The sequence below is a fragment of the Neopsephotus bourkii genome, unplaced genomic scaffold, assembly GCF_033783945.1.
Source record: "Neopsephotus bourkii isolate Nb327-2 ecotype Australia unplaced genomic scaffold, CSIRO-AGI_Nbou_v1 NB_882, whole genome shotgun sequence".
Taxonomy (NCBI): Eukaryota; Metazoa; Chordata; class Aves; order Psittaciformes; family Psittacidae; genus Neopsephotus; species Neopsephotus bourkii.
Genome location: NW_026901376.1, coordinates 2703375 through 2725567, shown reverse-complemented (window position 1 = coordinate 2725567; position 22193 = coordinate 2703375). Strand labels below are relative to the sequence as shown.

The window sequence follows — 22193 nt, the reverse complement described above, 5'->3', positions numbered from 1 at the left end:
GGCTGTCACGCTGAAAAGCACGGGTGAGGAAGACATCCTGACAAATGTGCTTACACTGGTATTTTTTCTCCCATTTGTTTTTCCTATGGTGACAGGCAGCTACTTACTGGGCAGAGCTGGAAGTAATATTCTGAATTGCTGAAGGAAATTTTCCCAGTTGATCAAATTCTTTATGTGGTTTGTGCTGATCAGAGATTCTCTTCATGTCTTATGTATCTGAAAGCACAAAAGAGTGAATGGAAAAAAGAGCTATTCTGTGCTGGTAGACAATGAAATGATGATTGGTGAGATTATGCCTTGACTTTACTGTCAGCACAATGTCAGTGAAGGCAACGGTATAGAGAGGGTACATTTTGCAATATTAATACCAAATTCAGATCACTAGAAGGAACAGAAAAGCCCCAGAGAGGAGGAATATGTCTGTTTTTATTATTATTTTTATATTTCAGTGCAGAATAAAATAAATATTTCATATTCTTGGGGCATATTAGTTACCCTGATTATTCATCCCTTCATATTGTATCTGCTTGTGTAGTCAGGAGTGGTAACTCGTGTTTTGCTCAGGTGAAAATCTGTTTTTAAATATATATATATATATATACACACATATATACACACACATGCACACGCGCATACATCTATGTGAGATGTCAGGAACCTTTCCCTGGTGCTCCTCCGAACAAGGGACTGGTTTTGCACAGCTTCTTTGCAAATGCCCTAATCTACATACAGAAATCAGAGGTTGCTTCCTTGTCTTCTCAAAACAGTGCTGGTTTTAAGGGGAAAGCCTAAAGTAGGCTTTCAAAGCTTTGGATTGGTTGGATTTTTAATAAATTAAAAATAAATGAATTGTCCATTGTAAAGAAAGGGCCTCTGAGATGAAGAATATGCAGTATAAAGGTATTAATGCTCAATTCCCAGGTCTTGGCTTGGAGATGCTTGTTTCAGGAATGGGAGTCAGTTGTTCTGGCATGTCTATTGCATATATTCCTTCCTCAGAAAGGCACTCACATCAACTGCAGCAGGTCTTACAGTCATGATTTTGCTTTGATCATGGAATGAGGAGGAAAATAGACTGTAAATTAGCAGAGGAGTAAGGCCAGCACCGCGGGGACAAGGAAGAGAAGGCTGTAGCTACAGGATTGTGAAGGACATCTTGAAGATCGTGTTATAGCAACATCTGTCAAGAATGGTTTAGGTCTAGCTGATGTTGCCCTGGGACCAGGGATTGGTTTAGGTGACCTCCTGCATGCTTTTTTGACTCCTAAATGGAAAGAAAACCACCTTAATAAACTGCTTCCCTGTGGATTTTCTCTCCCTCTTCCCCTCACTGTGCTCCTGTGCCAGGTAACAAGATACTTATATATAAGAATGCTTTTTTGGAAGCTTATTGTTGTTCTCTTCATCAGAAGTTTATGATTTATATTAAGCTAACTGGTCCTTGAGCATGTGCTCTTGTCAAGCTCTCTTCGTCTTATCAAGAGAAGAGCACTCCGGGGCTGGCATGCAACAGCATGATCTTGGTATTTATCCTTTTGGCGGTTTGCTAATTATTCCTATTGCTATCACATCCCCGTGCGAATTTCTGTCTTTGTGCCACTGTAAATATTTCCTCATTTTTTTCTAGCTGCAGAACTGCTACTTTAATGGGAGAAGCCGGAATATCCTGCAGAGGCACATATTGTCATTTCAGTGATAGTGATTAAATGGGCCAAACATCCTTTCTGTACCACTTAAATTGCATGTCTTTGCATTCATGGATTGGCCGCTCATTTGCTGGCCTGTATTCTGCTCTTGTAAACAGCTCGTATGGGAGTGCTCTTTGTAGCAGAATGCTTTGATAAAGCCAAAACCATCAGCTGCCAAGACTCCTTATGGAGTCAGGAATAGGCACCAGATATCCTTGCTACTGTAGTTGTAGCCGCATTAGCAATATCATTTATCTTCCTAAGGATTTACTAAGCCACTGAAACATATTATAAAATTAAGTGGCATTTTTTTCCACCTGTTCCAACTGGTGGCAAACTCAGAAAGCCTTCCTGGATGATACAACTCTGCATGCAAAATCTAAGCACCCTCCTAAGGTCTGCAGCTGCCTCAGAGACATTGTTTTGTTTTCCACGGGCTGCCTCTTTCACTTACAATAATAAGCTTTAGATTATCTCAGGGCACTCTAGATCCCTCTGCCGCACAATCCAACTTGACGTAAGTGTTGGGGCGGGGGGAGCAGAAAAACTTGCAAGCAGACACTGGACTTTCAGTCTGAGCTTTCGACTAGTATGAAGAAAAAGTTCACAGGCGAGGGCTGGGGAGATTTCATGCCTGTCTGTGTTGGAAGAAAGGCTCTTCAGACTTGATGGAACATCTGTGCTTCAGTTGTTTGCCAGAGCAAGGGGCTGCCTACAAAGCTCTACCATGGTGCTTCCAAATGCGAGAGGTCCCCAAGTCCCTACAGAGTAGTTGAAACAGCAGCCCACTGCCGAGTGGCAGCCTTTTAGTCTTGTATTAACTACACTTTAGCATTTAGGTAGCACTGTATATAAACTGTTGAGCCTGCAATTCAGCTCCAGGACATGTATTTAAACACCTTAAATACTCCATGGAAAGAGAGGAAAACTGCTTTCCAAAGAAGAATAGCAACCTATAGCTGTGGGTAGACTCAGGTAATCCCCAGTTACCTGTTCTGATAGCCACATTACACTCTTACCAACGTTGGTCCTGTCCCTGCCAGTGCAATTACCATTCCTTATTGGCCTGTTATGTCTCTGAGTGGCTTTTCTGCTGCCAAATTTCCCTGGCCAGAGGGGTCAAGGTAGCTGCCTGCAGAATTGTCCAACCCAAGCAAACCTGCTTCCTGCTGCAGAAAAAGCTTGTTGTTGTGATCCATAATCATCCGTAATCCCTGTGGCTGATTCCCCTGATTACGTGTCGGAACAGGAGCACAACCTATTTAAAAGGAGCTGTTTTCAAATCAGCAGCACGTCTGCTCATTAGTTAAGGTACCCGCATTTGACACAAAACATATCTCTGAAATATCTCTGGACTGCGGCATAGGAAGACAGCATGTGTCTGTCAGGATAACACTTAACTCAGATTGGGCTGTTTGCCCTATTTTCTAGCTTTTTGGCTGCTGTACAGGTAAGAGGACCCCTCTGGAGCAGAGGAAGTCTGGCAGTGAGGCAGGATTCTTTCAAGTCATACATGGCCCTGGTGGGTATTAATCCTGGTAATTTAGGCAGGTGTAAGCAAGTGATCCTGGAAACTAAGTATAGATTTATGTTAAGGGTTTAGTTTCTATAACAGTGTTTTCTGAAACGCCAGAGAGCTTGCAGAGCTCATCCTGGTGCTAAGGTTTATAAATGGCAGAAAAAAACCCCCAAACTAAACCCCAATAAATTATTAACGTTGCCTTTGGCAGAATCAAGTAATTGGCAAAAAAAACCAATACTGTTTACAGAAACATTTAAGAAAAGCTTGAGGCTTTGCAATTATTTCTGCACGCAAATCACCACGTTGGTTTATCCGAATACTACTGAGCACCAAAACATGTCCCAACCATAGCTAGAATGGAGCTAACTCACCAGATTTATTCACGACTGTTCATTTATCAGAGTAGCTTTATTTCTTCTACTTGTAAGCATGAGTCGCTTTTGTAGCCACAACGTGAGATCACAGTTGCTCCTCATCTTGTGTCAATACAAGCGTGTCTATGTCCTGCTTAAAGTCATTCCTTACTTCCTGTGTTTTCTCTGAGTTGTGCCATGGCGGGGAATTTTTTAAGGGGTTTGGTTTCCTCATAGCTCTTATTTCTCCTCTACTAGTGTTACCGTGCTGATTTGTCTTTTCCTCATGCTGTAATTGGTCTGGTGCCACTGTGTAATTTTTAACTGTGTGCAGTATCAACAGACCTCCATCTGTCTCTCCTCCAGAGCTTCCCAGCCTGCCATTATAAATATCTGCCAAATCCTTCTCCAGAGAAAGGATCACCAGATTCCAACTGTTTGCAAAATAAGAGCCACTGCCAGCCTATCCCACTGTCTGCAACCTGTGCAGAACCTGTGTCCTGGATGTTGTGAGATGTTACTGCTGGCACTGGGGACCTCTGACCCTTGCTTTCTTTATTGTCCCTCAGGAGCATACACTTCTGCAGAGGGTTCAGTGTATTGGTCTGTTTGTTCACATACCTCGTTATTCATGGCTTTTTATTATTAACCTTCAATAGCCATCAGTTAGTAAAACCAAAATAACTTGAGAGTTGGGGGGCTGTGGGTGGTGTTTCCCCTATAAAACGCAATGCTGATTGAAAACATGCTGGGGGGTGGATCACATCCAGTGTTGTTTTATAAGATACTTGACTTGATCTGGAAGGGACTTAGAGTGCATGAGAGAGACTAAGGGCCAGTTACCACGATCAGGGTAACTGATAGGACTTGCTGACTGTATATCCACGTTGCTGAGAGTGGAATTTGGTCTTCCACCTGTCTATACATATGCATCAGAATAAATCACTGGAAGAATTAGCACCAAACCAGGCAATGCATTGATCAGATTGCACACACGAAGAAATAGCAACTTTTTAACATGGATGAAATAACATTATGTATAAACATATTCGGGTAAAGTGAAAAATATAGATGATGATGTAGGTGCTCTTTTAACAGTGTTAAAGGCATTCTCATTGCAGTCCATTAATTCCATTAAGTCAAAAGCTGTGTTAGGCTCATGTGGCTTTTTAAATTCAGTGTGCACCTTGGGCTGTAATCATCACATGTCTTAGTGTTTGCTGGTGGTATAGCAGCTTACTGTGGCTGAGGAATTACCAACAAATCTCTTCAGGTGCTCTTGCAGACATCAATTAGCAATAAATGTATATTTAGATAAAACTTATCAGCTAAAGTTAGATGCAAGCAACAAGGTTCCTGTTCCATGCATGTGGAATAAGTCAGCAGAAAGGGTTTTTCAAGATTATTTCAGGAGAAGGTTTCATGTTTGTATCCGCTACATCTTAGTTAGAGCTTTGCAAAGGAGCATAAAAAATGTAAAGCAGTTTGGGAGTTTGATAAATCCTCCTTCCTAACTATGTGCAGAATAACCCAATATTTCCAGGACACAGAAAAGTGAGTACCATAGTGGTTTGCCATGGGTATCGACCAAGCACCTGAAGCACCAAAGAATCTCGGGAATCTGTTTCATGATGTATAGTCAGGTTCAAAAAATACTGCTATTTCCATTGTCTGGATAGCACTGTGGATCTGGTGTTCATTTCTCAAGGTTTTAGGACAATCAAGTTCATGATTTTCTAGGAGGGTGTGCTGTGACTTAATAATGCATTATGACAGGAGAGAAATAAGTACAAACAAGCCTAAGCCTGCAGGACAGCTGTACTTGCTCACAAATGAATAAAATCTTCGGCCATTGCCGGGGGTGGCAGGGACCAAATAGAAAAATGAAATTAGAGAGACCGGACTATCCCGGAGGTGATGTACTGACTGCCCAGCATGTCAAGTTTGCGGCTCAGAGGAGCTGGGCTGGGGGTATAGCTGTGCTTGCAAGACTGAGATCTAGCCCTTATTTAAGTCTGATTTTCTGGAGCAAGATTTTCTTGTAAAGGAACAGTATGATTTTTTTAAAGTCTTCGGGAGATAAAAAGCAGATGGCATTGATTAACTAATCATTAATATTTTCTGCAACTTACTAGCTGTGCTGATATTTGTAAAGTTTGCAAAAGCTTCAGATGAATCTTTCTCTCTTTGACTTGTTCATGTAATTAAATATTTTAAAATCTGGAGGGGAGAAAAGCTACATACAAATGCGTAATTTTCTGCCCAACAGAAATATGTTAATATTTTCCTTTGAATTTATATTTAGGGCTTGTTTCTTCATTTTTGAAGGGTATATTCATAACAAGGTTGCAGCTCTCCTAGCTCTTGGCTTGGTTGCATGGTGTGTTGTGTAACATGCCATAGGTTTCTGGCTCTGCCCTGTTTCTCTTTATGGGTGAGCTCCTTCCATTTTTGCATTTATTAGGAAGACAAAGCAAAATATTTTTTATTTTATGCCAGGCTTACTTTTAGCTTGTCTGCTTGTGAACCCCTTGCAGCCGCAGCAGAATCCTACTGGGGCTTCTGCCAAGTGTTGGCCACCTCTGAGACCACTTCTATGACAGCAACCAGTGCTACTTTGGCTAGAGCATCACTGGGGTGTTGGAGGCCCCTCTGACCTTGAATTACATTGGATACAAGTCAAGTACCTTGATGTTGTTTCTATGATGGCACTTGTTCATCAATTAGGGTGAGATAGAATACCTTGCCAAGATACTAATATAAAGAAGAATGTCTGAGAAAGGATGTCAGCCTTTCAAACCCTGATGGTTGCATAGCAAAGTCTTGATATAGCCAAAACACACAAGACTTACCTAGTTACTTCAACAATGTGGATACAGGGGGGCTCCTGGGCAGATACCAGTCCTGGTAGTCATGGTGGTGGATGAGCACAGCTTTGGATTCCCAACAAGCCCCATAATTGGGACTTACTGCGAATTCTCTGAAGGTTTGCGCTCTGAACCAGCAAGTTCTGAACAAGCCCAAAGCCTTCCAGGCAACAAGGTTCCAGTGCAGAAACTCTTTTAACTGCTGTGTTTTAAGTGTATAACATGGGTGACGCACAAGCTGTCAGCTGGCCACCTGTGTCAGTGGGGAATGAGAAAGAGCTTCGTTTTCCTCTTCTGCGGAACTGTCCTCCCTTGCAGATGCTCTGCAGAGCAGCTTTGCAGTGCTTGTCTCCCATTTAAGATTTCAAAAGAGGGCACAATGCAGGTTGAGGTGAGGCACAGACATTGTACTGGTCAACTTCACGAGTCGTGCTCCATTCAAAGGCCATCAGAACTGAAAATTGCCTAAAGTGAGACAGGTTTGCTCGTCTGTTATGCAGAGCTTTCTATTTTCCATGGTGTTCAGTATTGTATCCTTAGCCTTCCTATTTCCATCAGAATGACATATTTTATTGGTTCTCAAACTGAAGAAACAACAAATTCTTCATCCTCTCTGGAGCATGTTCTTGTTAATGTTCTTTGAAACATGACATGTGTCGTGGCCATCAAACTGCAATGATCCCATTTCTTCTGAAATAAGAAAAACATGTCACTTTCGGCTCTCCTAATACAAAGGGAGAGTCATATTTTAGATAACAGTTGCATGGCTGCCAAAGACAAAAGAAAAATGTTATTACTTCTGGATATTTCATAATTACAGTTAATGATGATTTAATGAAATAACATTGTCTTCACCACTACCACTAATGAAATGTTTGAGAGTGATAAAGCAGATCTTGTTAAATAGAGCGAAGAGTCTTGAGTGGAATAGCTTTGTGACAGCGGCCCGCATGTACAAGTCTTGAATTCCTATTTTTTGTTGCAGTAGTTTAAAAAAGTAGATAAAATGAAGGCTACATGGCAAATAATGCACACATGATGTATTTAAAGGCCTTCCACTAAGCAAACAATACTGAACTCCTGAATAACATGCTAATGACTGAGTACTGCTCCTTAGAAATGCTAACCCTTCATTAAAACACTTTCCTTGTTTTTCTTTGCAGGCAAACCAGAGAACAAGAAACCCCACCAGACTTTTTTTATTTCTCAGACTATGAAAGACATAATGCAGAAATAGCAGCATTTCATTTGGACAGGCAAGTAAAACGGGTTTGCATTAAAAGAAAAGTGGAAATATTGTGATCAGTTCTACAGTTGGCCAGCCCTGTAACTGAATTACTTTTAAAAGAGGGGAAAATGAAACAAATGTGGGCAAATGTCATGAATAAATGAAATGGCAGTTGATGAAAGGGTAGATTAATTATTAGGAAGTGTGACTTTCTTTGGGAATGAGAAACCTGGCAATAAGTACTTCTCAAAAAGAAAGAGAAATTATATTGAAGGGAAGATGAAAAATGAATTTCCCCTGTGATCTTGAAGTGCATACGGAGAGGACCCATCTCCCGGGGAATATGTCACATAAGTGTAACAGGAGTCTGGCTCACCCCAATTAGCTCCAGGGCATGCAAATCCAAGCAAGACATGGGGAATGGTGTAAGTGTTCAAAGAGGAATAATTGAGATAGGGAGGGAGGTCTGGGTTCACAGCAAAAAGCTAGGGCTGTCCATATCAGGAGCAGGTCACAAGACAATGGGAAGGAGAGGGCTATGGTAGTCATCCCATACTCCTATTTGCTGAAAATGTCCCCTTGGGCAGAGGTAGTGCAGGGTACAGTGAATACCCCAAGACTGGCAAGAGACTACAGTCCCCTCAGCCTACCTGGATTAGGAGTGGGAATTAATGATGAAGTAAGGACACTATGGGTAGAAACCATGCCATTTCACAGGCTGTTAGAACTGAAGCTTCTTTCACACCCTGAAGTGCTAAGAAATATCCTTTCAAAAGCTTGAGGCTTCAGGGCCACAGATTATTTGGGGGGTAGTATTGCTGCCTTCTGGGTTGATGGTTAGGATGAGGAAAACTATGAGCAGCTGACTCAGGGTAGGTTTGCCATTAAGAGCCATGCTGGTCTGATTCTTCAAGGATCTTCCATATATTATTGTTGTTGACCTTGGTGTTGACCCCTTCTGCTTTACATCTTATATTGCCATTTTAAGCAGATGGTGCTGTAGGAGAAAACCATTAATGGAGTACCTACAGGAAGAAATGTTAAATATCCACACACTAAGCAGAAAAAGCAGTTGCTACCCAATGTAGAAAATCTTACCAGCGGACAGCGGACATAGAAATACCACCTGTGGCGAGGCTTTGTATAGGGACTTTGCTCATTTACTGTACCTAACAGCAATGCTTTGTAGGGAATTTTTAATCTACTAAGGCAGGGAAGTTTGGAGTAGAAAAAGGCTCTTCACTCAGCCTTTGCCAGCAGGAAAATCTTTGGTCTCAGGAAGGTTGTTTAGGTTGGTATAAGGGTATTAAAAGACAGGAGCAGAAAGAAATAAATCAAACAATTACTAAGACTGTCAGAAAAGAGCTTATGGAAGAAAGAGGCTGAAATCCCATTCCTCAAGTCACTTGTGGTGAGCAAAGTGCATGTTATAACAATCCTGAAGCAGCAAAAAGACAAAAATAAGTTTCTACTATCTGGAATTTTATGTACCTTCACCTTTTTCATGGAACAATGTGTCCTCATACTCTTCTGTATTTTGCATCTTCTCCATACTATGTAGGCAAGTCAGAGCTAATCATATTCAGGACATAATTTGTAATATATTATACAAAGGATTATCTAGTTTAAAGCTGATGGGCTTTTTACTCCTTGAAGACCACAGATAAATGTCCCTTCAGAGTGTAATGAGCCTTCCTAAAAACTATCACTATCATTACAGTTTAATCCTTTACATAAACTACCTCTTCTCTTTCACTTCCAGGATCCTGGATTTCCGTCGTGTGCCACCAGTTGCAGGTAGACTGGTTAACATGACGAGAGAAATACGAGATGTTACTCGTGACAAGAAGCTGTGGAGAACATTTTTCATCTCACCAGGTAGTCTTCAAAATAACTCTATATTCTTTCTATCGTGCTGAACACGTACTTAAGGGAACGATGTGTAGATTGCTTAATTGCTCAGATATTTCTAATAGAACTGTCTTCTAGACCTTTGAATAAAAATAAATGTGGAGACACAGCCTACAAAGAAGACTTTATTGTTTTGAATTGAATGCCTTTTCCCCTTGACAAATTATCCACAGAGACAGGCTTTTATGTTCACAAAAGCAATGTATTCAACAAATGTTTTATGTAGAGCAATTTCTAAAGTGATTTCTTCTGTTACTCTCAGTTTACCCCAAATCTTATTACTTACCCCATTAGTTATTTGAACTTCTTTTTTCTACTGCAATGTGATCTATCACTTCTGTTGGTCAGATGCATTTATTTCTTGGTTTTGACTGGAGGACCAAAACCTAATTTTCTCAAAGTCACATACTTCAGGTTTTTTTACAACAGGAGTTTGAAAAAAAAACCCAAGCAAATAGATGTGTAAGATGTCCTGCTTCCAGCTCAAATTCTCCACTGGGTAGAGGCCAGGGTGGGAATGACCTGAATTGTTCCCAGTCCTTGTTCTTGTTTTGCGGGCTGACCCCAGGAACCAACACCACTCTCTATTATTCTTCATTGTTTCACCACATCTCATGGCCCTAGCCAAGGATGTAGCTCCACATGGTGGGGATTTTGCAGACACAAGGTAAAACCCTGCCCAGCTCACCAGAATATGCAACTGGAATAGATAAAGATGGGCAAAGGGTGGGAGAAAGTGATACCATCTCTGTTTAGCAGCTAGGATGCAGAGGTACAGAAATTAAGGATCTGAGTTATGGCACAAAAACACATGCTTAAGTATCTTCTTAGAGAAAGCATATATAGGGGCATATATAGGGAAACGTTCAATGTAAAGCATGTAGCTATGTTCCAGTGGGTGCAACTCATATTATTTCAGCTGTGTGCAAATGTGCTTTGCTGAACTCAGGCTGTGACTTGTGTAACTGGCAATCTGGAGCAGAAATCTCTGGAGATCTCTCCCTCACACTGTGTGTGACTGGCCAGAAGCTATTTATCCCTAAGTCAAGGTCCAAAGACTTAATTACAGTTTCTCCTGATGTAACTGTAATTTGCTGCTGTTAGCCAGAAACCAGAGCCCTGTCTTTGCAGAGCTTTCACTTTTAAAATGTTTATCACACTTGTGTGATCACCAATAAAGTCATTATTATGGCTGTCACTTTTAGCCTCATATTGATGTTCAGCTGTGCAGGACACAGTTGAGCAGGCAGTTATTTATTCCAGTAACTTCACTTGTAAAATACATTACATAATTACAAAAGGCTTCATCTTACCCTGTGTTATGAGTGCTCCAATTTTACATGTACAGATGTGGTGACAGTACGTGATGAAGGCGTTTGCTTGGGGTTTTGTAGGCAGTCACACACAAAACAAGGCAAAAAAACCCTTGTAGCTTTATGCACACAAGTTACTTTGACTCATTTGAAATATAAGCTATTTTACTCCTGTTTTAGCTAGTAAGGCATGGATTAGTAGGTTTGCTTCCTTTTTAGTCTTCCCAGCTTATATATCAAGACTTAGGGGTGAAGTTGAATGAGATCTGAGAAGTACAAAACTGTGCTCAAGTACTGAGCAGCTTACAGCAGCCAGAGCAATGCAGAGTTAAGGCTGTTGGTTTGGATGAAGATCTTTATCTTGTAATTATGAAATTCCAGACATCGAGGGGATGATCCAAGCATAATCCTTTATTCAGATTTATTTAGAGGCCTCAGATAAATTTAATTAAAACATTTGATTAGCTAATCAGGCTTTTTTGGAGAACAAAACACTTAAGCAATTAATTTTTCTTTCAATTTTACATTTCCTAAATCAATATACTTTGCTTAAATCATGTTGGTTACTTGTCAGAGTTCTTCTTTACAAGCCCCTAATATAATTAGTCGGATTTTCATTAATATATGCCCAACCTCTGTCTTGTATTTTGTACTGACCTTAAAAGGCAGGCATTAATTAATGCTTAATGAAGAAGTAATAAATTTCCTAAATTAAGCATTTAGAAACAAATTCATAAACCTAGCAGGCAGCTGAAGCAGCAGATTGAGGCTAGAAAGAGGAGGATGCTAGGAAGAGCCACATGGCCTGGGAAGGTGAAGATGGAGAGGGAGCAGGGGGAAGACTGGAACAGGCTGACTTGGTCCCTCTGGTAGATGAGGGACAGCAAATTCAGTTGGTTTTGGGGGAGAACTGGTTACAAAGCTGAGAAATCAAGGTATGACACAGAGATACTTGCAAGTCTGTGCACCCACATTAAGCTGTTGAGGCCACTCTGGGATTCCCTTTCAGGTGGCTGTGTCTCTGTATCTGCATCCCCAGAGGTGCTTAGTGACAATGGTCACGGGGACACATGGGGCCTGCTGGCAATGTATCCCTCTCCAAGCACCCAAGGAGCACCAAATGTAATGGGTTTTACAGAAAGCTGTTCCCATTGGGCTGGGAGACCACTGCTTGCAGTGGAAACCCTCAAAAGGTAAATATTGATGATGCTCATCAGTACACTGTGTTACTCCCTGGACCAGAATGGCAACATACTGGAAGAAGCCTCACTGCATTTTGATGCCTGGGCCATCTCACTTGTCCATCCGGAATGGAAATCAGGGCCAGGAAGCTGAAGGCAGTTGTAGCTTCAAAGCAGCATCCTTTCTTCCACTGGAAAGTGGAAATGGCTGTGAATGGGCAGGTCGGTTGATGCATTAGGCTGCAATCAGAGGGAAAGCAGATTGCAGAAAAGTGCACTTCCAGGCAGTTTGGACTAAACATGAGAAATGGAATTAGGTCAGTAATTATTTAAATTAATTTTACATCCTTTGCAGCAGGGCAGACTGCAGTAGCCCTGCTACTCTTACAAATGAATGGTAATTTGCTAGGAAAAAAAGAGACATATTAATCATGTCAGCCTTCGTTTTGGAAGTAATTGAGGCAGCAGCTTAGAGAAATCAATGTTACACAGCTAGTAAGCGCTATGTTTTTGTTCATATTAACCAATTCCAAGGGATTATGGATTTTTTTTTCCCTCTCAGCAAACAATAGCAATTCTGAATTACCTATTATTTTGAGCAGGTAAGAGAAAGATCTTTTCATGCATTGCTTTAGTAAATATTCAGGATTCTTTCCAGTACTCCAATTGCACAAGCTTGCTGAATGTTCTCTGTTAACAGTCATGCAAATCTCAATAAAAGAATTGCTCTGCCAAGCAATTTGCTTTAAGGTATCTCCACTTGTTCCTTTTCTTCCTGAGAAGAATTATTGTTCAGCTATGGGGATAACACACAGAAAATGTGCAGATGAGTACACAGACGCTCTGGTTTTTAATTGTTGCGATTAGTTGGAGTTTCAATCACCAGACCATGATTTTTGCATGGATATCATTACGAATTGCATCCATTCATCTTCAGGTAATGAAAATCAGACATTTAAAACACTGCTTGGGATTCTCTGGCCTCTCTAGTGCTTTGGAGAAACAGTTTCATTTTGTGATGAAGCAGGAGTTTGCACACTGCAAATTTGCACATTTCAGCATGTATGAACATCCCTCCTTTCTGGTTTGCCAGCACTGCTGCTGTTGCTGTTTCTACCCATTCTGCAGGAGCACAAATTTCTGGTGGTTGCTTCTTTTGCAGGTGTTCTTAGGGAGAGGGTTATGTACAGAAACACCTCTACTGGATGAGAGAAGACTGTAGGGGCTGGGCAATTTTAACGGGAGGAGAAAGACCACAATCCAATAGAACTCATTTTCCCCTTTCCCTCTTATTTTTGCCTTCAAAAGGACAAACCCTGCTCTCAGCATGGATTTGCTGGTGCAGCACTGGGCTTGTGTCTGTAGCTGTAATTTCACCCTCAGCCTGCTGTGCAGAATGTGGGTCACCTACTTAGGGTTTCGAGAGACTTGCTACCGCACCTTGAAGTCTTAAATGAGAACTGTGCTTTTCTATATTTGGTACTTTTTTCTTTTTTTTTTTTTTTTGAGAAACCTTAAAAATGAATGTTTCCCCAGAGAATTCAGGCTACTTCATCTCACTGCCTGTATAGAAGAACTAGGATAGACATATCAAGATGCCTGTTCTGCATCAATCAAAGCAATTCATTTCTTTAATAGAAACTTGAGATGCAGCATCCTTTCAACTCCACTACCCCAAGAAATCGGATGGGAGCAGTGGAGAGTAAGTACCACAGGTCTGGGACCACAGGGAGAGTTAACAGCTGGCAGAAAAAGCTTTGCCATTGAAAGTAACTTCTCACTAAGAAATACATTTGTGGTTTTACAGCAAATTTGCTGTCTTAATGACAAGACACATTTTACCGTAGCTTGGAGGACTGGACTCCCATTGCAGGCACTGGGGGCTCTGTGGGAAAATCAATAGCTAGAGGAGCCCAGCAGGAGTAGGGATGAATGGCCCGGCATGGTACAGGCAGCACACATGCTGGCTGTGTCACTGCAGCAGCGAATGCCATCGCTGCCATAGCCCCAGAACCTTCCTGAAGGTTCATCTGGGTACAAATGTGTGATTACTGTCAAATGATTAGTCCCAGTTGCTTTTGTTGACAATATGGAGCAGGGCTTCATTCTTCCTAATGCTAAAGTCAGAAGCAAACTATTAAACACAGTATTTATCTTCCCACTGTGCAAAATGCTGTGTTTAATACAATTCCTTTTTTGAAAGGTCAGATTTACATAGTGAGCAGCAGAGGCTGCGATAGCATGCAAGGGGCATTGCTGGTTACGGTGGCAGATAACCCAGCATTGGCTTCCAGCTGCCAGGTGGAAGCCAGGTCATAGAAACCTGGGAAGAGAAATTGTCTCAGGTGATCAAGATAAATATGCGTGGGTTCCCTCCCTCCACAGATGAGCGGGTGATGCTGACACAGCTGAACTGAAGCACAAGCAGCTTCAATTCAGTGAAAGCATAAACCCTCACTGAAGCGCAAGGGAGAGCCCTTCCCACCACCTGAGAAATAAGGGAGCTCTATATTTCCTAACTCTCCTGTGCTAACCTGCAGCAAGCATTATTTGTGTGCGTTTTCTTATAAATCATCCCTTATGGGAGCCTGGCAGCCCTTGAAATACTTTGCAGTCATTTCTTCTAAGAGTATAAATCAAAGATGGTTTTCCCCAGTTTTTACTGGCTGAGGATATCCCAACCTTCTTGAAGGTCCAGTATGATCCTCTGCTTGCAGGCCACCTGTAGCTGGCAGTGCTGCCCACAGTGCTTGGACAACTCTTTGCTTTCATCCTGAATTATGGAAGAGGTTCAGAGGAGTCTTGAAGCCCTCCTGGTTTCTGCCAGGATGATCAAAGGCAGAGTTGAGGCACCTGTGTTAGCCTTGCAAAAGCTATACCAAGTCCATGCTGTGATAGCATTTTTGAAAAGGAAACCCATGAGAGGTCATAAAGTGCAGGGCAGAGCGCCCAGAGCTTGTGTTAGGTTGGATTTGGCTAGATGTTGACTTTATACTTCATTTTAAAATGAGCAAGTCTGAAGGAGAGCCACTGAGATGGTCCTGGAGCTCGTGCATCTAATGAACAAGTTAAAACTGAGGGCTTCAGGTGGTTTTTAACCTGGAAAAGCTGTCCTGAAGCTGTAGCTTGGACCAGAGGCCTCCAGAGTCTCTTCCAGCCCAAGTTTCCCTAACTGTGATTGGCTTTTTTCTGCATACAATTTGTAAAAAGTTCTCAAAACTTCGCTTTCAGAGATATGTATTACTGAGTTACTTAAAATGAAAAATGAGTGGGGTTTCTGTTTCGACGTTATTAGGTGTATTATGTGATGAGCAGCAACAAGACTTGTGTTGGGGTTCATAGGAAATAGCCAAGTGGCTTATTGGCCAAGGACACGATCTCTTCTTAGCTCATGGGAAGTCTCAAACTACTGTGCTTTTAATTAAAATGTTAAGGGACTAAGTATGCCTTGTATGTAATGAAAAGCTTTTGAAAGAATTTTTAAGGATATTCTGCATGCTAAAACACTTTAAATTACAAAATTAGAAGTACAGTCATGCTGAGTGCTCCCTTCCTTCCTTTTGTAATTTCTGTTCTTCATTTTCTTTCCTGAAATGCTTTTCTTTTAGTAATTGTCAACAAGGTTTTTGACCACAGGGTAAGTATTTCTGGACTGAGTCAGGATATATTTAACTGGTATGAGCCAACCCTGTGAATGTAAATATACAGTTTGGGTTGGAGTTGTTCCTGAGCACAGATAGATGGGTGGTCCTTATGAGTCAGTCACAGCAAAAGGATTTGAAAAGGCTGTCTCCACAGTAAAGTAATCACAGTTTAATGGACAAATCCGATAGCCATCAATAGAGGCTTGGAAATGAAAAGCTGAGACAAACTGTCCAGAAGTAACACATCAGTCTTATAGTCCAATTATAGTAATTCTATGCTCAGCAGTCAGTCCCAGATAATGCAGCTAATTAATATAATAAAAAACATCACAAGTCCTTACAGTTTTTCCAGGTTCTCCCGCTCCTCCTTCCCTGATTGCAGCTCTTTGCTGTGCTTCTCCTTCCCTTCTGTGATCTCCAGAGCACTGGGACCAGGCTTGCTCCCTGTCCTCTTGACTCATTGTCTCCCTTGTATTGCCCACCAGCAGTGTACTGTCTCCACCAGGTGCTTTGCTGGCCACAGGTCAGGTGTGGGCCGGGGGGGAACATCACAGTGATGTGCAGGGTGCTGTGATGCACATCACTGCAATGAAACCCCACCAGCTTACCTCTCCAAGCCATGAGTCTCCTGTGGCAGGCAGAAAATTCACCAGCCCTTCCTGCCTCATTTATGCTGAGCTTGCCCAAAGGGAGGTCAGCTCAGAAGCAGTGTTTGAATTTAGAGGCCTTGTGGGGAATTAGGAAGCAATGTGACTTCTCAGCTTCATGCATAACCATAAGGAAAGGGACAGTCTTCCTCTAATGACATTTTATGTGCATAAAGCAATGCCAAAAGAGTTGTAGCACACTGACAAGAATATCAGTGGTGTGCTCCTATTCTTGTTCATATTCCAATGCTGGGACTGGGGGATGAGCTGATCTCTCCCACCATCAGTGAATTCACATGGGAAGAGTGTTCTTTTAAAGAAGTGGCTGTTCCTGTTGGTACAGAAATATGTGGTGGCAACTTTGGGGATGTTTTAAAGTAACACATGCTCCAAAACCTGCTGCAAGTTCTTTTTGTGTGGTTGTTGGAGAAGAAATTTGTGTTTGGGATGCATGCTGACAGAATTACATCTGTGCTATTTCCACCTTCCACACATACCCCCACATGAGCCTTCATGGTAAATAATTCTCCTTAGTAAAACTGCCAGTTCTTCTCATACCAGCAAGTAAATGAATGAAACATTGTTTTCTGTCCTAAACGAGCCAAGATTTTGAAAGGTGACTTAATTTTGGGCACGTGCCACTTGTTCAGCTGTGGGATTTGGGGTTCCAGCCTGGCATAAGAAATATTCCCAAAGGATGTATCAGTCTGGGAAAATGAAAGGAGAAGGGAAAGAATAAAAAAAACCCAAAACCCTTACATTTGTTTTTTTGGAATATAAATAGACTGGAAATAGTCAGAGAGAGCTCAGCATAGGGTATGATCCCAGCCACCGAAATGAATGTCTTTCTAGTGGTTTCAGTGGAAGAAAACTATGTGTGGTAGCAGAGTTTTGGGTCTGAGATTTATTTCTGCTCATACAAACTTCAGTGCTTTTATGAATTCTTGAACACTAATTTAAGCATAAGTTTTAAAACTCTTTTATTTTCCAGCCAACAACATCTGCTTCTATGGGGAATGCTCCTACTACTGCTCAACAGAGCATGCCCTGTGTGGAAAACCAGATCAGATCGAAGGGTCCCTGGCTGCTTTCCTACCTGATTTGTCTTTAGCTAAAAGGAAAACCTGGAGAAACCCTTGGAGACGTTCCTACCACAAGCGCAAGAAAGCAGAGTGAGTAGTGGTGAGCAAAGGGTTTGCCAGCTGCAAAGGGCAATAGGGAAATACAACAGTGGTTCATGACCTTGCCTGGTCTAAAGCATTGAGACTTAGGAGAACATCTGCATTTCTTCACCTGGTCCAGCTTCTGGGAAGGAACAGAGTGCTTACACTTGCAAGGAGCTCCAGCTTATGGTCCTGAACCTGAAAGGACCTTCAATGGCATAATCTCCAGTGGCTTTGACAGGATGCAACGGGACCTGCTTGAGTCCTATAAGAGGGAGAAAGATTCACTGCTATCAGCAGCCCTAAACAAAAGTCTCAGATGTTTTCATCATATGACTGATGGTGCAGCTGGTTTCCTAAATCTTGAAGCTATTAGCCAGATAGTTTTGAGTCTTGTGATTTTCTTCCTTTTTCATCAGTCAGTCTTTGTCAGTTGCCTGCATTACTGGAAGCAGCCTTCAAAATTTGCTGCTGCTACTTGACCCTGTCCTCAATCGAACATGATACAACTAGATGTTTGCAAAACAACATTTTTTTTTAATACTCAGTAAGCTTTGTATGTCACATAAAATATCAAAACATTGGCTTTTCCAGATGGGAAGTTGATCCAGATTACTGTGAAGAGGTTAAACAAACACCCCCGTATGACAGTGGGACCAGAATTTTGGATATAATGGATATGACAGTTTTTGATTTCCTAATGGGTATGTTTCATCTCTTTCAAAAATTAAATGCAACATTTGATTAGAATAAGAACTATTTCTTTCTACAGTGCTCTGCATAGCTCAGCATTTTGCTAAAGCATGGTTGAAGATGAATTTACTGTATGTGCTTTTCTGGGTGATTATGAGAAAATGCAGATTTACATGGTTATGTATTCCCATCAGTGCAGATTAAAGGAACAGAGATGTTCAGAAACGCAGAGTGATGATGAGGCCAGGTCAGGCTAGTCTCCTTCACAACAATTAAGGGCTTCATAGCTGGCTTTAGTGAGTGCTTTACCATTGTAGTGTATAGCTGCTAGATGTATATGCGAAGTCTATTCATTATTGGCATATTGTTTTCAGCCTGCAGTAGCATTCACTGCTGTTTGTTCTATAAACTGTCAGAGGGGAAAAAAAATACAAGAGGTGTTGCTTTGTCACAAAAGCAACTCTGGTACGTATCAGGTTTTTTTCTGTTTATTAACCTGATTGGAATGAAATACATTATTAACAAGCAGGTGATAGTGACCTATTCCAAACCTACTCAGTGGTTAACATCAAGACATTCTAACACACAACCTGTTCTGCTGCAATTATAACCTGTAAGAAGCCAACATACGTACTTGATCCTTGGACACATGTCAGCATGGACATATCCTTGGCCATTGCCAATACTGAGATTTCTGCAATAGGCAGCAGCAAGAGAGGCTAAATCACAGCTCAAGAGCCATATGTGGCATCTCTAAGTGGCTCAAGACCCCCACCATTCATAACTTGGCACCAGTGCTCTGCACATTGACCTTAAAAAGCAGATCACGTGTCTGGCTGTCATGGGTGCCCAAAGAGAACTGTTCAGGTCTATCACTGCAATAGCACCCTGATCCATATGTTAGAGCCATAACATTGTTTTGGCTTTGCAGGCAGACAGAACTTTGTCCAAAGTTCTTATTAGAGGAAAACCAGGAACCATGTTTAGTCATGGTTCAAAGAGTTTAATACAATATTGACAAACAATAATACTAATACAATATTATGGATTAACATCCCTGCTTGAAGGATATATTTTCCTCTCCCTAAGCTAAGCCTCACATCCAGTATCTATACCATGGCCCCTTTCCACACCATACTGACCCACAGCTGGAGCAGCAGGGCTCATTTTCACCAGTGAAGCTCTGCTGGCTTAGGACATAGCTACCTTATGGATGACCAGGCTCCCCAAACAGTTGAGATGCCATCGTACTTGAGAAGGACTTCCTTGGCGTATCCTAGGAGGGGTTGCTGGAAGGTGGGATTGTTGGCTTTGTCTTCTGATAAGTCCTCTAGAGCTTAAGTATAAAAGCTACAGAGAGCTTGAAAAGCTTCCAGAGGCATAACAGCCCATCTTCCACTATCAAACACTTTGGGATTTCCACAGTAGAAGCAAATAAACTAGTAGATCCAGTGTTTTCTCTGCCCTGCAGAGCTTTGAGGAGTGCTGGGCTTCTTCCTGAACCATGGCAAAAGCCCTGACCTGCAGGCCACAGTGAGAAAGGTCTTTTTTTTCTCTCTTTATTCCATAGGTAACATGGATCGACATCACTATGAAACCTTTGAGAAGTTTGGAAATGACACATTTATTATCCACTTAGATAATGGAAGAGGGTAAATACTTTTAATAATCTTTTGAGGGGGGGTGGAAATTAGCCTTTAAAACAGCCTTTATCATGTTCTTGCTCTTATGTTTGAATAGGTTTGGAAAATATTCCCATGACGAACTTTCCATATTGGTGCCTTTAAACCAGTGCTGCAGGTACGCCTCACCTCTGGAGTTGTTTCCTATTTTATACAGTTGCTCCCACTGAAATGTTCAAGTTAATCTTTCATTGCATACCATGAAGAGGCAGAGATGTTATGATCCCGCACAGGGACCCTGACCCGAGCTGACCCTTAGCGTTGGCACTAGCAGGTTAAGTGCTTTTTTTGAGATCAGGACCTTGCAGGAGCATGGCTGTGAGCTGCTGTGAGAGAGGCTTTAAGACAAAATACACATCCCATGGAACCCAAGTGGCAAAGCTTAGTCCGGCTTGTTCAGGTGCTTCACAGCAGCTTTCCTCAGTGCCCGTGGCCAGGATTTTCAGGTAACATTAGAGTTTTAGCTTAGCACAACTGGAACACAGGGTGAGCTCTGTGTCTGCAGGGGCTCTAGGTGTCTCTGCAAGGTGAGCTATCAGGATCCCCCACTGCTGTCTCCCATGCCCCAGCTCAATGCCACGTGTGTCATGTGTGCCATTGCCAAGGTGGACATGTTCATATGAATGCTGCTCCGAATGCAGTTGGTGCTGTACCCAGCCAAGGAACCAGAAGGCTGTCTGCACTTGGCTGTAGAGCTGTACTCCAAAACCTCTCCACCTCAAAGGGCTCCTAAAGGTCACTGACCAGATGACAGTGCCAGCTGCTCATTAGGACTGTGTCAGTGCCTGGTTCTCATCATTTCAGATCACATAATAAGGTTTTTAAGCTATTACTGCTATGCTAACTATAAGCCTTTTAGCCCTGTCAAGATCAATAGTGAGGAAAGCACTAATTTGCATTTTTTCTCTCTTTTTTCTCTTAGAATAAGGAAGTCTACCTATCTGCGATTACAGTTGTTAGCCAAGGAGGAATACAAACTCAGTCTCTTGATGAAGGAATCTTTACTAAAAGATAAAATAGCTCCCATTCTCTACCAGCCTCACTTGGAGGCAATGGACAGGCGGCTGCGGATTGTCCTCAAGGCTGTTAGTGACTGTATAGAAAAGGATGGTTATGACAATGTGGTTGAAAATGACTTTAACACTGATGTTAACACTGTTACGACTGAGAGGTAGTGAAATCGCAAGACTACTTTTTTACCAGCCAAGTAAAGAAGATTCAAAGAGGAAAAAGAAAAAAAAAAATAGAGTCTTGCAAAAGACTGTGTATGCCATTTTGTGAATTCAGTGAATTCAGAAATGAGATATAATTGTTCCCAAAGTAGGTAAAGTGTAGACTCTGCAAAGGATTAGTTCATTAAGAAAAATAAGTCTAATGTGATGCTTTTCATTAGTTCGTAAAGAGAGATTATGAAAAGATTCAGAAAATACTCAGATCATTGACAGGCAACAGTCTGATAGCAAAACACCTCCTGTCCTTTTTTGTATAGAAAGGAGGCCTTTACTTAATATTTTGTATTTATATATGCTATATCTATGAAACCCCAGACCTACCTACCAAATTTAACTGAGAGGGACGGCATAGTTTTGTGACTCACACTTTATTTGTGGTGACAGTCCACTTAGTATTTTGTGTTAACCCTTTAAGTGCTCTAATCCACTGTATCTTATTTGAATTGAATGCTTTTTATTTTCTCCAGCTACTCAGCATTTAAAGGGTTAAGGCACTATGAACTTTTAAAGGCAAAAAATAATAATTATAATAATAATAATAAATACAGTGGTTACCAGAAGGGAATTTCACTAATTGTGCATTGACAGGAATACTTGAATGTTGGTTTTACAAAGTGATGTAAAATGACAAGTTGTACCATTTGTCCATAAGGAGGTGGCAGCTTTTATCTTTCTAGACTATCATAGCTAAGCTGCTACTTTTCAACTTTGCTTTTGATAGTTTTGTGTAAATATATACATATATGGGTAAAAAGCTGCTTTCAGCAGCTCTAGGCTTACTTTTGCAGCATTTTTGTGGAATTGTTTGCAACGTGGTAAAAGTGCAATAAAGATATGGCAAAATGTGTAGCCATTGTGTCTAAATGGATTAATTTTTCACTGGAAATCTTGTTCAGAGCAAAGCTGTGCACACCAGCCACCTATTCCAGAAGCAGTTGTTTAAATTGTCATCCCCTTTTGTAGCAATAGCAAATGGAGCTAAAGTGATTGGTGATCAATGTACAGTACAACTCCGGTAAGGACTAATGTTTTGAAAATGGCTGATCTTCCTTATGAAAGCGTTGTTTTG

General features: G+C 41.4%; 1 protein-coding gene across 2 annotated transcripts in view; it reads left to right on the top strand.

Annotated features, from left to right (window-relative positions):
- Nucleotides 1-21973, top strand: part of FAM20C (FAM20C golgi associated secretory pathway kinase) — a 59505-nt gene extending 37532 nt beyond the window's left edge. For both annotated transcript variants that reach the window (XM_061357076.1, XM_061357077.1), the window contains 7 exons: nt 7594-7686; nt 9421-9536; nt 17346-17526; nt 18112-18221; nt 19781-19862; nt 19951-20010; nt 20815-21973. In XM_061357076.1, the coding sequence (XP_061213060.1) occupies nt 7594-7686; nt 9421-9536; nt 17346-17526; nt 18112-18221; nt 19781-19862; nt 19951-20010; nt 20815-21067 (895 nt within the window). In that variant the 3' untranslated portion in view covers nt 21068-21973. The remainder of the gene's footprint in view (nt 1-7593; nt 7687-9420; nt 9537-17345; nt 17527-18111; nt 18222-19780; nt 19863-19950; nt 20011-20814) is intronic.
- The last annotated feature ends 220 nt before the right edge of the window (nt 21974-22193 follow it).